Source organism: Cervus canadensis, chromosome 24 (assembly GCF_019320065.1).
Source record: "Cervus canadensis isolate Bull #8, Minnesota chromosome 24, ASM1932006v1, whole genome shotgun sequence".
NCBI classification, from domain to species: Eukaryota; Metazoa; Chordata; class Mammalia; order Artiodactyla; family Cervidae; genus Cervus; species Cervus canadensis.
The window spans coordinates 31,161,206-31,176,954 of NC_057409.1; the positions used below are offsets into that span (position 1 = coordinate 31,161,206).

The 15,749-nt window shown below is 41.5% G+C and overlaps 1 protein-coding gene and 1 long non-coding RNA gene across 14 annotated transcripts in view; one reads left to right on the forward strand and one right to left on the reverse strand.

Moving 5' to 3' along the window:
• Positions 1–7,554, reverse strand: part of LOC122426413 — a 95,852-nt gene extending 88,298 nt beyond the window's left edge. Inside the window, exon 1 of the long non-coding RNA XR_006265158.1 lies at positions 7,464–7,554. This is a non-coding gene — a long non-coding RNA (uncharacterized LOC122426413). The remainder of the gene's footprint in view (positions 1–7,463) is intronic.
• FN1 (fibronectin 1) overlaps positions 7,070–15,749 on the forward strand; it is a 69,494-nt gene continuing 60,814 nt past the window's right edge. For 7 of the 13 annotated variants that reach the window (XM_043445310.1, XM_043445311.1, XM_043445316.1 and 4 more), the window contains exons 1-6: positions 7,070–7,451; positions 8,372–8,500; positions 9,465–9,602; positions 11,057–11,188; positions 12,398–12,535; positions 15,240–15,398. In XM_043445310.1, the coding sequence (XP_043301245.1) occupies positions 7,298–7,451; positions 8,372–8,500; positions 9,465–9,602; positions 11,057–11,188; positions 12,398–12,535; positions 15,240–15,398 (850 nt within the window). In that variant the 5' untranslated portion in view covers positions 7,070–7,297. The remainder of the gene's footprint in view (positions 7,452–8,371; positions 8,501–9,464; positions 9,603–11,056; positions 11,189–12,397; positions 12,536–15,239; positions 15,399–15,749) is intronic. The other 6 variants (XM_043445313.1, XM_043445315.1, XM_043445320.1 and 3 more) reach the window with 1 other exon arrangement.

The following is a 15,749-nucleotide window of genomic DNA, read 5'->3' on the forward strand; positions in this document are numbered from 1 at the left end:
AAATTTTTATCACACTGGTAAGGGAAGCAAATCTTCCCTCTCATTGGCAGCCGTGATGGGCTCTGAGACTGTCTGCAGCAGTCAACAGGGTGGCAAGACAATCTTACAGTGATACTCACCCTTGAAGGGGAAGGGGATTTTGACTGTGCTATATGCTAGTATGGGCTTCTCTGGTGGCTCCGAAGGTAAAGAATCTGCCTGCAATGTGGGAGAGAGACCTGGATTTGATCCCTGGGTCCAGAAGGTCCCCTGGAGGAGGGCATGGCACCCCACTCCATTATTCTTGCCTGGAGAATCCCCAAAGACAGAGAAGCCTGGCAGGCTACAGTCCATGGAGTCACAAAGAGTCGGACACAACTGAGCAAGCACAGTACATATGCTAGTATTCAGGAATGAACAATGAAAGAAGAACTGTTAACTGCTTAATTAAGAGTTATGAGGTACTGGCTTTGGAAAAATCTGGTCTTCATAAAACATAATGAAAGTATTAAAAAAGATAAAGAAAGAATGGCCTTGGATATAACAGAGAAAATTGCTAGCATGTCTGTGTGACACCTACTGAATGCATTAGTCTCATGTTGAAAAAGTCATCCACAAAATCCTTTAGTCAACTGCTTTGCCCAGATCTTTATTCCGGAAGGAGATCATTAAGTGATACCACAATTTCTACAAGGCTGGTGATTCAGAAAGCTTCATTTGTTATATTTTTAAGTTTTGTATACTCATCTGTAAGAATAAGAGGATAAGAGTACTTATCTCAGAGCGTGGTTGATGGTTGAATGAAAAAATGCATTGTTGTTGTTCAGTTGCAAAGTCATTTCTGACTTTTTGTGATCCCATGGACTGTAGCATGCCAGGATTCCCTGTCTGTCACTCTCTCCTGGAGTTTGCTCAAATTCATGCCCATTGAGTCAGTATGCTATCTAAATATCTCCTCCTCTGCCGCCCTCGGCTCCTTTTGCCTTTAATCTTTTCCAGCATCAGGGGCTTTTTCCAATGAGTCAGCTCTTTGCATCGGGTGACCAAAGTATTGGAGCTTCAGTTTCAGCATCATCCTTCCAATGCATATTCAGCCTTGATTTCTTTTAGGACTGATTCCAGCTTGTAATTCATCTAGTCTGGCATTTTGCATGATGTACTCTGCACATAAGTTAAATAAGCAGGATGACAATATACAGTTGTATCATACCTCTTTCCCAGTTTTGAACCGGTCAGTTGTTCCATGTAAGGTTCTTACTGTTGCTTCTTGATCCACATACAAGTTTCTCTGGGGACAGGTAAGGTTGTCTGATTTTCCCACTTCTTTAGGAATGTTCCACAGTTTGTTGTGACCCACACATGAAAAAATGCATTAAAGTACTTTGTACTGAGTCTGGCTCAGAGAAAGTGTTTAATAAAGTCTAGCAGTTTAAAGGAACTTCCCTTAATTCTCTTCAAATACTCATATCATTATGAACTTGTTCACCACGTGCTTAAGCTTGCCTTGGTTTTTCATGTTTACTATGAAACATTACTATTACTATGAAAACATGGAATAATTTGAAATATCCATTTCGTCTCAGTAAAATTTTCACAACTAATGAAAGAATAAAATTTATCAAGAAAATGGTTCAGCACAAATGTAGGAATAGTTATAATTATACTTCCATTGCTGTAATTCAGGTGAATAAGTCCTTAATTTTTAATAACTAATTTAATCCATAGAAAGAGTGTCTATTGACCACCTATATCACAAAAGTCTATTGTCTGTATAAAAATTTATCCAAGAGATAATGTTTATGGTTGTTTTTAAGCATCTGAGGCAACTTTCAAAATTAGCTGCACAAAGCTTCCCTGGTGGTAAAGTGGTTAAGAATACATCTTGCAAGGCAAGGGATGCTGGTTTGATCCCTGGTCTGGGAAGATACCACATGCCATGAAGCAGCTAAGGCGTGGGCCACAACTACTGAGCCCATGGGCTGCAACTACTGAAGCTGGTGTGGCTAGAGCCTGTGCTCCACAACAAGAGAAGCCAACTCAATGAGAAGCCCAGACACCACTGCGAAGAGTAGCCCCCGCTCGCTGCAACTAAAGCCCACGTGCAGCAATAAAGACCCACTAGAGCCAAAAAATAAGTGAATGAATAAATAAATAAAGTTAGCTTCATATAAGATGCTTAGGAGACTTCCCCGGGTGGCACTAGTGGTAAAGAACCCGCCTGCCAGTGCAGGAGACATAAGAGGTGCAGGTTGATCCCTAGATCGGGAAGATTCCCTGGAGGAGAGCATGGCAACCCACTCCAGTATTCTTGCCTGGAGAATCCTATGGACAGAGGAGCCTGGTGGGCTATAGTCCATAGGGGTGCAAAGAGTTGGACACAACTGAAGTGACTTAGCATGCAAGATGCTTAAAGTATGTGAATGTAAGAAAGATAAAAAATACTTTAAATACCAAAAATCTTAAAAAAAATTTTTTTCAGCCTTTCAAAACAAACCTTTAAAGCCACCTACATAAAATAAAGCAGAATTGGAAAAAGGAGTAGCAGCATACAAAAATAAATATTTTCCAAGAAACTGCTGCCTATCCTAGAAAGCTGAAATGTTCTGTAATAGAGTTCTGGGTGAGTGGTCTAGCTACCCGGTAGTTGGCTCCATGCTACTGAATGAATAAGACAACTTTGCAAAGCCTTTTGGGAGGTACATCACTCTAGTGAGAAAAAGGGCACTTCTGTTAAGCAACAAAGGAAACCGATTAAGGCTTAAAAGTGCTGATTAAATAATAAAATAACTTAAAATACAAACAAAATGCTGAGTAAGTGAAAACTGACTAGCTTTCAAGGCATAAATTAATGTCCTTATCAAGTATTTTTTCCCCCCGGTTTCAAGGCCCTGTCAATTCTAGACAAACTGTCCAGACATTCCACCCATGGGACTGCCCATGGGGCAGTTTATTTTTCCTTCTCACACCTGTGCTTAATGAGTAGCAGTTTTGCAAACTCAACTGTTTTCAAGGGAAGATGTGAAGGACTTATGCCCAAAAAATAAAATCAAGATAAGAAACAAAACTACTGTAATTTATGTCCAGTCAACCTACCCAGAGAAGACTGTGAAACAGTAAAAGACGCTACGGGCTCTTAAGGCAGAAAATTCCAAAGGTCACCTAATCAATGGCCTCCCCTCTAACAGAACTGAAAGAGATTAAGAACAGGATAAAAGCCAAAGGTTTTCAGGAAAAACAGCCCCTCTTCATTTAAATATAACCCTTGGGGTCAAGAAGTTATTTCTTATCAGGGATAAGATTTTGTTTTTCAACAGGAAAGGGATTTGACTAGGATGGGTATTGTCTGCCATGTGTGTATTCCTATTAAAGAAAAGTCATTTTTCACTTAGGAAAAAACTGCCTTTTAAAACTATTCCTTAAATTGCTTTAATTTCAGTCTTCTCTAAATGACTGGCTCTGATCAATTCCTTTTGTGCTTAACCATAATGTTCAACTCAAATGAAGTCAATTCACTTCAGATTTCCACAATTGCCCATGTTCCTCATTAAGTGAAGTGAAGTCGCTCAGTCATGTCCGACTCTTTGCGACCCCATGGACGGAAGCCTACCAGGCTCCACGGTCCATGGGATTTTCCAGGCAAGAATACTGGAGTGGGCTGCCATTTCCTTTTCCAGGGGATCTTCCCAACCCAGGGATTGAACCCAGGTCTCCTGCATTGCAGGCAGACGCTTTACCATCTGAGCCATTAGGGAAGCCCTTAGCCTTCTTCAATAACAAAACATCCAAATTATATCCCCAACACAGAAATATTTGTGTTCCTTTTTGTTACTGAACACTTAATTTGACCTAAGTTCTGAGAAAATCTTATTTCCAAGAAGAAGCCAGGCACAGTTGTCAATGAATGTATGTTCTGTCTCTACCACACACATGACCTCACACAGGTACTAGGTTTGGTAAGAGGTTGCTGGTGTAGAAGAAAGAATCTACTACTTTATTAATGGCAAATTTCCTCTTAGGAAAATGAAGAAATGAGGCTACCCTGCATATGCTGTTGCCACTTGAGTGCATGTCCTTGAAACAAAATCAGAAGATGGTACAAGCAAAAATGATTAAAGATATCCTATGCTTTAATCGATATTTTAAAAAACAACTTTGTTGGGGTATAATTTATATACCAGGGCTTCCCAGGTGACTCAGTGGTAAAGAGTCCACCTGTCAATGCAGGAGATGAGGGTTTGATCACTGGGTCAGGAAAAATCCCTGAGGAAGGAAAAGGCAACCCATTCCAGTGTTCTTGCCTGGGAAATCCTATGGACAGAGGAGCCCGGAAGGCGCCGGTATATGGGGTCACGAAAGAGACATGACTTAGCAACACAACAACAATCAACTCATATCATAAAATTTACCATTTTAAGTTTACAACGTGGTGAATTTCAGTAACTTCACCAAGTTGTGCAGCCATCACTGCATTCTAGTTTTAAAACATTCATTTCCATTACCCCTTCAAGATTCCTTATGCCCATTTACAGCTGATTCCCATTCCCAGCCCCAGTGCCAGCCACCTATCAATCAACTTTCTATCTCAATTCGAGATGAGAAAAAGAAATCCAAAGATATATCCTACAAATAGGAGGACACTGTTTGCTGAAGAACCAATCCTTGTCAAAATAAACTTCAGAATTCTTACGGGAGTGCAAGAGACCCTTGGACACTAGGCATCGTTAGTTTGAATAGGATTAGAATGGAGAGATTTAATTATCTCTCCAGCTAGAGATAACAGACTTACACAATTATAAGGAACTTTGATAATGAAAGAATACGACAGCAAGCCTTGCTGTCTTAACTAAGAAAATGCTTCTGTCTCCAAAGTTAAAAAAAAAAAAAAATCCACTTTTAAGTAAAAGGGTAAACTGTCAACCATTTCTATAACATTCAGTCAGAATATTGTATATTTTTGCTTGTGAGACTTTACAAATATACCATGTCTTAAGCAAATTATATTTCAACAAACTGAAATATCAGTTTCTTCTGAAATGTAAGTCATTTAGGCTATTTCCTCCAAGCCCTCATGTGTATATTATTCTTATGTATTTTGAGTACAGTAAATATGTCAAACTATTATGGCTTTGGTTGACAAAATACTTTTTAACCACTGATTTCCTTCCCCCAGAATCTGTATATTTTAAGAAAGCATTAGCTTCAAGTTTATCTTGTTTACATCCTGATTTCCAGGTACCCTTCCCTTTGGAAGGAACATCGGCTTCCCAGAAATTTATGAAGAATTTTACAGGGGCTCTTTTATGTGTGAAAGAGAAGACTGCTTTGTCAAGTGATGATGAGAAATTGAAAAAACAAACAAACAAACAAAAAAACTCTAACCCAGACAGGACTCTAAATTTGTGGCATTCTTTCAACTTGCAAAATTGGTCACAAAGACGCCTTAGGAAGTTATTTTACACTTCTTGTAGGAAACTGATATTTGCTGTGGTTTTCTTTTTTCCCCTTTAAGTCCCTGTGTTAACGAAAACAAATGTTAGTTTTGTACCTTTGATGTTGGGCATTTTATAGACCAGAGTTCGAATTACCCATGGCAGTTACCAAAGGCGGAACTTTTTCTCTAAGTATGTGCAGAAAAAAGACAAACCTGCTTTCAGCCTCCATAGATTTTCAAAGCCAATGGGAGGTCTGCACTACTAACATAACGAGCGAGGCAAAACTTTGAGTTTAGATCTTTCAGGAGTTGCTGAAGAAAGTTGAGGACTCCTTTTGAAGATCTTTAAAAAGCAAGTGTGCCTTGTGTTTCTCTGTAAAAAGAGCTGATGTGATGAGTTGCTAAAGGCTAGCGACTTCTCAAATTCCCTTTCTACCCATGCCTTTAGAGGGAAAGACTGGGAAATCTTAAATGGGAACTTTCCACATTTCTTAAAGTAACACTTGGAAAAAAAAAAAATCTGGCAGCGGGGCTGGGGGAGGGGAACTCTATGATGAAACCGATGTCTACCAAATGAAAACGCCAAATAAAAGCAAGGAAGCGACTGTAAGAAGGGAAGACTGGAAATGGTCTTTTCTCAACCTTTAATGACTCAACGATCTCTGTTCTGTGTAACGGTGAACATGGGCAAGGACATTACGATCTTTCTCTCTCCAAGGTCGGTCCAACTTTCCAGTTTTCAGTGGTAACAGGCATCCCATCCCCAGGACAAGAAGACTTTCTTGCATATTTGGGGGGGGGGGGAGGGGAAGCAAACGGCTGCTCTGTCCTTTCCAAAGAAACCTCGTTCTCCGAGTTTCCCTCTAGATCCGCCCCGCGGAATTCCTGGTACTTAGTAGAAGCTCATTAAAGGGATCCTTTCTCCCTTCCGCCCTCCGTCGCCTTCCTCCTTTCCCACCTCCCACCCCCAGTTAAAACGTCCTCGGAACCAGCAGGTACTGCGTTTAGAAAGGCAGAAGACTTGAACAAGAAGCTGTGAAGTCAAAGTGAGTCCCCAGTCATTGCACAGACCCAAGAGAGGGAACCGCAGGGAAGCTAGCCGCTCCCCGGGACGGCAAAGCCTACATTCCTACAGCTGCAAGGTGGTGGCTACTTTATGGTTTTTCCTTCCCGTCTAAGTACACTCCAGTGAGCGGAGATTTTCCCCCTACCCCCGGCGGTGACGCAATCTGAACTCCCCCCTTCTCCGCCTCACCCCAATAAAATATTTTAAAAAGGGAAGCGGGGGGTAGGGAGGATGGACTTGCGATCCCTTGGCTACACGGGACTCCAGCCCCTCCCTTTCCTCCCAGTCTACCCCTTTCCAGACGCTCCCATCCCTCCCCCTCTGCCCCCCGAAAGTTTGACGACCGCAAAGGAAACCGAAAAAAGTTCTCTTGTCCCAGTCCTGGCGGGCGATCAGCATCTCTTTTGTTCAGGGCGAACCCACAGTTCCCCTGACGTCACCCGGAGCCTGGGCCAATGGGCGCGCGGTCGGCGGCGGCTGCGGCTGGAGGAGGGTGGGAGGGGGTCCGGCCGGTCCCTCCTCCCAGGCGCCCGGGGCCTCGCGGGGGGCGGGAAGGGACAGTCCCATATAAACCCTGGTTCTCCGGGCTCGGCCGCCCGCGCCGGTTGCGCTTTGCAAGGGGAGGAGGGGGAGCCCTAGTCGCGAGCCGGGGCGAGGGGACCTGCAGCCACTTCTTCCGTCGTCTCCTTCCCTTCTGTCCCTCTTCCCTTCCCCTTCCCCATCCTCCAGCCCTGACTCTCTTGGAGGTACTGGAAGGGGACTTCGCCCGCAGGTTGCGAAGGGAACCAAACTTAAGTGGCAAGTTGCCTCACCGTCTCAAGATGCTCGGGGGTCCGGGGCCCGGGCTGCTGCTGCTGCTGCTGGCCGTCCTGTCCCTGGGGACAGGGGTACCCTCCGCGGGAGCCTCGAAGAGCAGGAGACAGGCGCAGCAGATAGTTCAGCCCCAGTCCCCGCTGACTGTCAGTCAGAGCAAACGTGAGTACTCACCGTGGGCTGGAACAGGCTGCCTCAGGACGGGGCCGGAAAGCCAACCAAAGTTGTGACTGAAGTTTGTGCGCGCGCGCGCGCGCGGGTGGCTTGTGTGTACTCCTAAATGAGAGGGGGGCATAGAAGACTGGCTTTGAGCAGGCTGGTTTTGTGGGCTTAGGTAAGATAAGGCTTTGAAAGGCGGAGCTAGCGATGTCCCTCAGGGCTGGTACCGACTCAGGTCATCCTCCTTTGAATTAACCAAAACTCGTCTTTAAAGAGAAAAATGATGCACCCCTTTAAACGTTTATTTTTGGGATTAGTGTGGTCCTTATGCTTATTTTCTTTGTTACTAAGTAATTGGTTAAATACTTTCAAAATGGGGATGGGGGGAGAGTAGCTGAATAATTATGTTGTTCCTACTTTGAATGAGATGTAATTGCTTCAGAATGCTTTCTCAGGATGCTTCTCCAAGAACAGAGATTGGAATTCCTCTTCCAGTTTCTCAAAGACACACCCTCCCTTTTCCTTGGCTAATGGAAACTGCTTAACATTGCCCTTCTTGACTTATTACCCCCAAAGAGCACCGAAATTCCTTGCACGTTTTAAAATGTAATTCCCAGTTATCTGCTTTTCAAAATGTTTCCATTCCTTTGGTGCAGACCCCTGGCCAGATGGAAATGACATCATTGTATAACATTTAACCAAGTCAAAAGAAAAACAAAAGGAATACCTAAATATCTACGTGTGCAAATGCGTGGTTAACTCTTTAGATATCTAGTTGCTTTTAATTCTTCCGATGCTCTGATGATTAACTTTTTCCCCCTTCATTTGTTGCTTAGGTTCATCAATTTAGTTGTGCAAGAAAATTCCATACTTTGGAAAAAGGAAGGATCAAATTTAATGACTTTTTTCTTCATTTCTTACAGCTGGTTGTTATGACAATGGAAAGCACTATCAGATAAACCAACAGTGGGAGCGCACCTACCTGGGCAGTGCCTTGGTCTGTACCTGTTATGGAGGGAGCAGGGGCTTTAATTGTGAGACCAAGCCTGAACGTAAGTGATGGGGAGCCTGCCTAGTTCTTATTATCTTCTAAGTATTATAGTTATTAGAATCTAACAGAGAAGTAACGCTTGTTGATTAAATTTTGGATTAGTAGTAAAATTACATATCCCATTTCCCTAATAGAATTATCTTTTAAAAAAGGTTTAATAACTGCTTATATTTGCTTTTCAAATTATATTGTTCTTTTCACCTTTAAAACAAAAGAACAAATATATCCCAAAGTAGTTTCTAGGGTCTTCTTTCTGTTTTACTTTCCCAAAACGTTTTATGAAAAACATGAATGATGTGTGTTCTTTCTCCCTTCAAAAAAAAAGAATTGCTTATAAAATTCTAATTTATTAGAAAGTAATTCCAAATCTTAGACTGTAAGATTACAGGGCAGAAAACACCTTGGGCAGTACATTGTCAAGCGATTTGTCAGCTGCAGTTCAACATAAAACCACTGACCACTTCAAAGTTCTCATTCCTTTATGACCCTTGATCTATTTCTTGTAAATTATGGCAACTCCTGCAGAGAACCACTGATGAGGCTAAAATGGAAACAGTAGGATTAACAAGGGCCAGTGCTGGGGTGGGGGTGGGAGCTCTTCAGATTGTTTATTTTTAAGTGGACCTTGGCTTGATTTTCTGAGCCAGAGAGAGGAATCTAAAGTCCTTCCTTCACAATCTAGCTGGTCCTAAGGTTGTACTTTATAGCTTTTCCCTAAGCGCCTGAGAATCCTTTCCAATGGAAATTCGTCACCAGAAAATTAGAGAACTTGTCAAAGGTTGAAAACTGAGGCTTTGTTAGACCCTAGGGTAAAATTGAGATCTCCTACTTCAGGTTTTAAAAACTTTCCACTTGTCCCTTGCTACTCACAGAATCGAAAAGGAGGTTTTCCCTTGGATGAGAGTAGTGGAATAGAAAAGTTTTTCCCTGTATAAGGCTCACATGGACTTTCGTTCTTCCTGCAGCTGAAGAGACGTGCTTTGACAAGTACACGGGGAACACTTACCGGGTGGGCGACACTTACGAGCGCCCGAAGGACTCCATGATCTGGGACTGCACCTGCATCGGGGCTGGGCGCGGGAGAATAAGCTGCACCATTGCAAGTAAGAGTGGTCTTCTGTCCAGTAACGCTGGGGTGACACAGTGTGAACTCCCCATGCCCATCACTGTCATTTTCTGTTACCCATGACTGGACATTCCCAATGTGGGGATTCATCCCAGGTGAGCAGGCACCCTTCTCCGGCCACACAGCTGGTTCCTGTGACTCTGAAAGGTGGCTCTGAGCACAGGTGAAGTCCGTGTTCAGTCTGTGTGCATTTATGAGAGAGAGAGTGTGTGTGTGTACACATACGTATATAGCCTCACCAAGCAAATCTCTTGGGTTCCATCCCATTCTTAGAGGAGTTGCCCATTTTATGTTATCTAGGCATCTTCAAGCCAGACTGCTCATGTAGTGATCCGCAGTGATTGGAAAGATGGTCATGAAGAATGAATTAGCCGTTGTGTGCTCTGCTGGTCTTGTTAGCAATGTACACACGGCTTGGATCTCACAGAAACAGCCTGGTTTCTTTGTAACCAGTAGTTTATAACCAGGCAGCAGAGCTCTCTGTTCCTAGGAATAATGTGGAATGAATTTTCCAAGGTACTTAGGGATCTGGACTTACTCTCAGCAATTCTAGTTTAGCTAAGTCAAACTTTCCAGTATGATTCATTGGGTTACCAATAGCTTCTATTAACGCAGCATTTAGTGTTTTTTAATCCATCGTTGTATAAGTCTCTTAAAGGCTCAGTCCAAAAGACAAATCAGACTTCCCTGGCAATCTAGTGGTAAAGACTGAGCTTCCACTGCAGGGGGTGAAGGTTCAATCTCTGGTCAGGGAACTAAGCGGCAGCCCCCCCCCACCCCGAAAAAGCATGATGTACAGCCTTCTGGAAAAGACAAATCAGTCTCTTGTGAATAAGTCCAATCAGCCTGTCCTATATTTAATGTTAGAGTTTATCCAAGATTATTGGTAAATGTTAAGAGTCAGTGTTCCATAGTGTTTATATAGTGGACAGTTTAACCTTTGTATGTGTCCTTGTGTTTAACCAGATTTCCACACTTGCTGTGTATACATCTATTTGCTTTCCATCAAAAAGACACTTCTATCCTAGGGTGAAATACGGACTCTCCACATCCTGAAAGCTGGAATTCTAGGTCTAGTGTGCCTTTTGCATTGAACTAGTCTCAGGCTCAACCCACTATGTGTGTGTGGAGGCCATGCCTGGCAGCCTTTCTTTTCTGCTTTAGAACTCAATTTCCTGTGATCTCTCTGGGGATCCAGGATTTATGACTCCTTTCTTTGCTATTCAGATTTCCTCTGTGGTTTCCCATTGTGTTTAAACCAGACATTCAATTGAAGGACCCCAAATGACCAGACCTGTTAACTTTTCCCCTGTCCCTGATGGGAAAACTACTCTCTTTGGCTAACCAAAAGGGTTGAAATATGAGACTTTTTCTGTTTTAAAACTATTTTCTGTCCCACTGTCTGTAACATTTGCTTTTTATCTTGAACAGACCGCTGCCATGAAGGGGGTCAGTCCTACAAGATTGGTGACACCTGGAGGAGACCACACGAGACTGGTGGTTACATGTTAGAGTGTGTGTGTCTGGGTAATGGGAAAGGAGAATGGACCTGCAAGCCCATAGGTGTGTGACTTGGGGATAAATGGGGGTGGGATACACAGTCAAAATGTTGGGTTGAATCAAAATTGACATGACAAGATACCTGCCTTCCAATAAAAAAGATAAGAGACTGAGAATTTTATTTAAAATAATGAAATGTTGTGTAATCCATAGTCTTCTTCAAGGAATCAGTTCAAATTCCCAACCATGTATAGAAGTCTTAGGGGTTCCCAGGTGGCGCCCTGGTAAAGAATCCGCATGACAGTGTAGGAGATGCAAGAGGTCTGGGTTCGATTCCTGGATCTGGAAGTAGGAAATGGCAACTCGAACAGTATCCATTATCCTTGCCTGTAAATTCTGGGGAAGAGAACGCTGGTAGACTGCATACAGTCCATGGGCTGGGAAAGAGTTGGACATGACTGACCATACATATATCAATAGAAGTCTTTTCATTTTTTTTCAAAGCTTAAGATAAAGTTGAAAGATTTAGGAAGAAGTCATTTGTTTTCTCCAAGATCTGTTCTCAGATTTCTCCTTGGTCAAGATGTAAGCTTTTTAAAGAAAAAAAAAAGAGACTTTTAACATCTTTCTTTATTGGAACACAGTGGATATAAACACCATATGGTGTGTGTTCTATCATCTCTTGGACATTTTCTGTCAAAAATTGCTGTTTCCTTTGGTGTCAATCTTCAGCTGAAATCTATAGATACAAATCTAAGAGTTTCTGGCTATAAATTTTATTCTGATTGTTGTTCTCTAATGCAGAGGTTTTTATTTTGTGTTGCCTCTGTTTTTACAGAAATCCAAATTTTAAATAGCTTTCTTGTCATTTTATGCAGGCATTCATAATTGGTCATTTTTAATTAAGATTGGAATTTTGCATATTTAGTCTCATTATGCAAGAGATTCATAGGTCCGCAGGAGGCACATAGATCCCTTTTTGCTCAAAATACTGGTGTGAAGAACAGTACTAGCTGAAAATGTACAGCCCGTGTACTTATTAGGAGAACAGAATTTCTGCCTGCCAACTTGGCTAGAGATTCCTTTCACTTTGGTTACTTGCTCTGTGCTTAGTTACAGGGCGTGCCTTCCTTTTTGAACAGAGTACCACTTAAAAAAATGTGGTTGGGTTTTTGCTTACACAATATACTGTAAATTACAGGGAAACAGCACAATTTGAAATAACTCCCCCCCCCCCCTGTTTTTCTGTTTTTCCTTCAAATTTCCCTACAGCTGAGAAATGTTTTGATCAGGCTGCTGGCACTTCCTACGTTGTCGGGGAGACCTGGGAAAAGCCTTATCAGGGCTGGATGATGGTGGACTGTACTTGCCTGGGAGAAGGCAGTGGACGTATCACTTGCACCTCCAGAAGTACGTTTTAGATCTGTATGTTACAGATGCGGTCAGGCATTGTTTTCTGGATTCCTAGAGAGAATTGTCATATGAGATCACGTACAACATCCGTTCCACCAACATGCTAACATTTGGATGTCAAGAAAAATTTTGTAACCAACTTATTCTACTTCTTCAACGAAGACTAAATTAAAACAAAACAGCTTAGTTCTTAGGTTATCACCTACTGAGAAAGAACCTTAATGTTCATTTCAATGCTAAATGTGTTGTGGACCCGAAGATAAGTTGCAAATGTTTCATCTAAGTGATCACTGAGATATTTTCTAAGTAGCAAAGAAATCTTTAAAATAACAGGCACATGCATCTTTGGGCATGAGAATGCTCTTGACATAGAGAGGAGCAAAGCTCTAAAGTTTTGGGTTTCCTTCTATGCTTGACATTTAAGTAAGGCATATACATTAGCAAAATTGATGAAAATAAAAGTTACTTATCCCGTAGGTTAAATTATGTTTAACCTATTATGTTTAACCTCTATTCTGGGGTTAAGGATAGTGTCTCTGTAGGTTTATTAGTGCTGTGAAGAAGCTAAACTTTGAAAGTTTTTGAAAGAAACACTGGTATTTCTCTGTAGCTCCTTCTAAGATTGCCCCGAGGCCTTACTTTTTGCCTTAGGGATTCAATGTTCCTTTTTTGAAATGTCAAGCTATAAAGTTTGGAAGCAAAACAGCCATCAACTATTGGTGTTATACATTTAAAATCAAATCTAAATATTTTGAACATGTCTTATCTAGTTGAAAGTATCTAACCATCTCATCATGTTCACCATCCAAATTTGAATTCTTGCAAGCAAAAAATAATCTCTCTTGAACAGTGATAGCAATTTAAACTATTTTTGAGCACCTTGCCAGTTCTTTTGCATTTAAAATTTTATTATGATTATCAGATTTCTAAGACCTCAGCGGCAATGTTTTAGTTTAAGACATGTTAGATGTTTGACTCAAACTCTTTATCTATTATTTAGAGCTCTTCTAATAACAGGTTGGGAAAAGCTTCTCAAAGAAAAGTTATTTCTTCCATGAAATTTTGTTAAGTCCCTACTTTATTCAGGATGGTGTAGGGATGCAAAAATGAACTGGACATTAGCCGACTCGTCAAAGAGAACTTAGTAAGTAGGTCAGGATGATGAGAAAGGCCTATATATATTCATCTTCTACAAAGAACAGAATTAAACGCTTTGAGACAGATACTGAAATAGTACAATGGAGGTTCAGGGGAAGACAACACTTGGTTGGAGATTTGGGGAAAAGTGTCACCAGCAATGATATCGTTATTCAGACTTCTACTGTGGTGGGAGATCAATATGTGTCTGTATTTGTCTGAACTTAACATTAACTAATTATTTTTTATCTAACCCAGTGTAGTTCTGTTTCACAAACAAATCAAATCCTCCCTATCACATTGCAGCATATGGGCAAAGCTGGATTATACTTGAAACAATTTATATGCCAGATAATCATAAACTAATGGTAATTTAGTTACAAATTATCATTTTATTTTCTTGGTGTCTAATCCCATGGACAGAGGAGCCTAGTGGGCTACAGTCCATAGGGTCACAAGAGTCAGACGTAACTTAGTGACTAAACAAACATTATTTTATATTAATAATCTCACTTTCCCATTAAAGAGTTAACACCATGAGCAATTCAAAACATGCCATTTTGTTAGTAATGTTAAATAGGTTTGTGTTTGGTAGGGGGTGGGGTGGGACCGAGGGAGAGAATATTTTAGTCAGAGAAGTTGGTGGTGCCTTGAATTGTTTTGCATAGCAAATGAAAAAAACAGATGCTGCTATCTTTTAATAGCTCCTTTGGGGCAGTTGGTTGAGACCCTTTGAGACCTACTTGCCTCCCAATTGTTTCTGGTTTTCTAAAGAAAATCCCCTATGATAACGCAGGTTGTAAAGAGCCAGAGAAGGATACAGATGGAAGACTAGAAAGCCAGGGGATGAATTTGGTCAAATAAACAATGTGGAAAAATGTAATGAATGAAAGATTTTTATCAAATTTAATGAACTGAATGACTAAATGAAAATTTAATGAGTGAAAAACAGCATTCTGGCAAACAGATGAGTGGAACTAGACTACATCATATAGCTTCCTTCACACTGTTTTAAATGCAATCACATCTTTCCAAAGTTTACCACCCATGGCACCACAGCTGGATATGAAAGTATCATCCAAAAACAGCTTACCAAACCTGAAGCAACTGTATTCTTTTTTTTTTTAACTTTTTATTGGAGTATAGTTAACAGTATTGTGTTAGTTTTGGGTATACAGCAAAGTGAATCAGTTTTAGATCATTTATTTAGATCATTTAGCTCAGTCAAAAGAATCTGCCTGCAATGCAGGAGATGCAGGTTCAATTCCTGCGTTGGGGAGATCTCCTGGAGAAGGGTATGGCTACCCACTCCATTATTCTTGCCTGGAGACTCCCATGGACAGAGGAGCCTGGCAGGCTACAGTCCATGGGGTTTCAAGAGTTGGACATACCTAAGCCACTAACCCACCACCATTATAGACTTGTTACAGAGTATTGAGTAGAGTTCCCGGTGCTATGCAGTAGGTCCTTATTAGAAGCAACTCTATTTTTATTTTAGGTTGGCATCAAGTGCTTGCCAAGCTCAAACTGATTTACATGTTTTAACGCTTCCTTTCTGACACAGACAGGTGCAATGATCAGGACACAAGGACATCCTATAGGATTGGGGATACCTGGAGCAAGAAGGACAACCGGGGGAACCTGCTCCAGTGCATCTGCACGGGCAATGGCCGCGGCGAGTGGAAGTGTGAGAGGCATTCCTCGGTGCAGACGACATCTGCAGGTGAGGCGTGGGCCGGGACCAGCCGGGGGTACCTCGCACAGAGCATTTCCGCAAAGCCATCTTTCCCCTGTGTGCCCTTCAAGGATGGTGTGACTATGAAGCCGAGTTCCTTTGCAGGCTGTTAGTTAAAACTTGGTTTAATGTCTCAAGTTTTTTAAACTTAAATAAGCATGGATCTTGGGGCAAGAATCCAATTTTAGTCCCAAGAGGTTAAACTGGTGGCCAAGAAAAATTACTAATATCATGAAACCTACATGATTTATATACAAAGCTATAAATAAATACATTGAGATCTATAGATCGATACACATGTGGATATTCATATACATACCCTTGTGTATGTATGTTGAA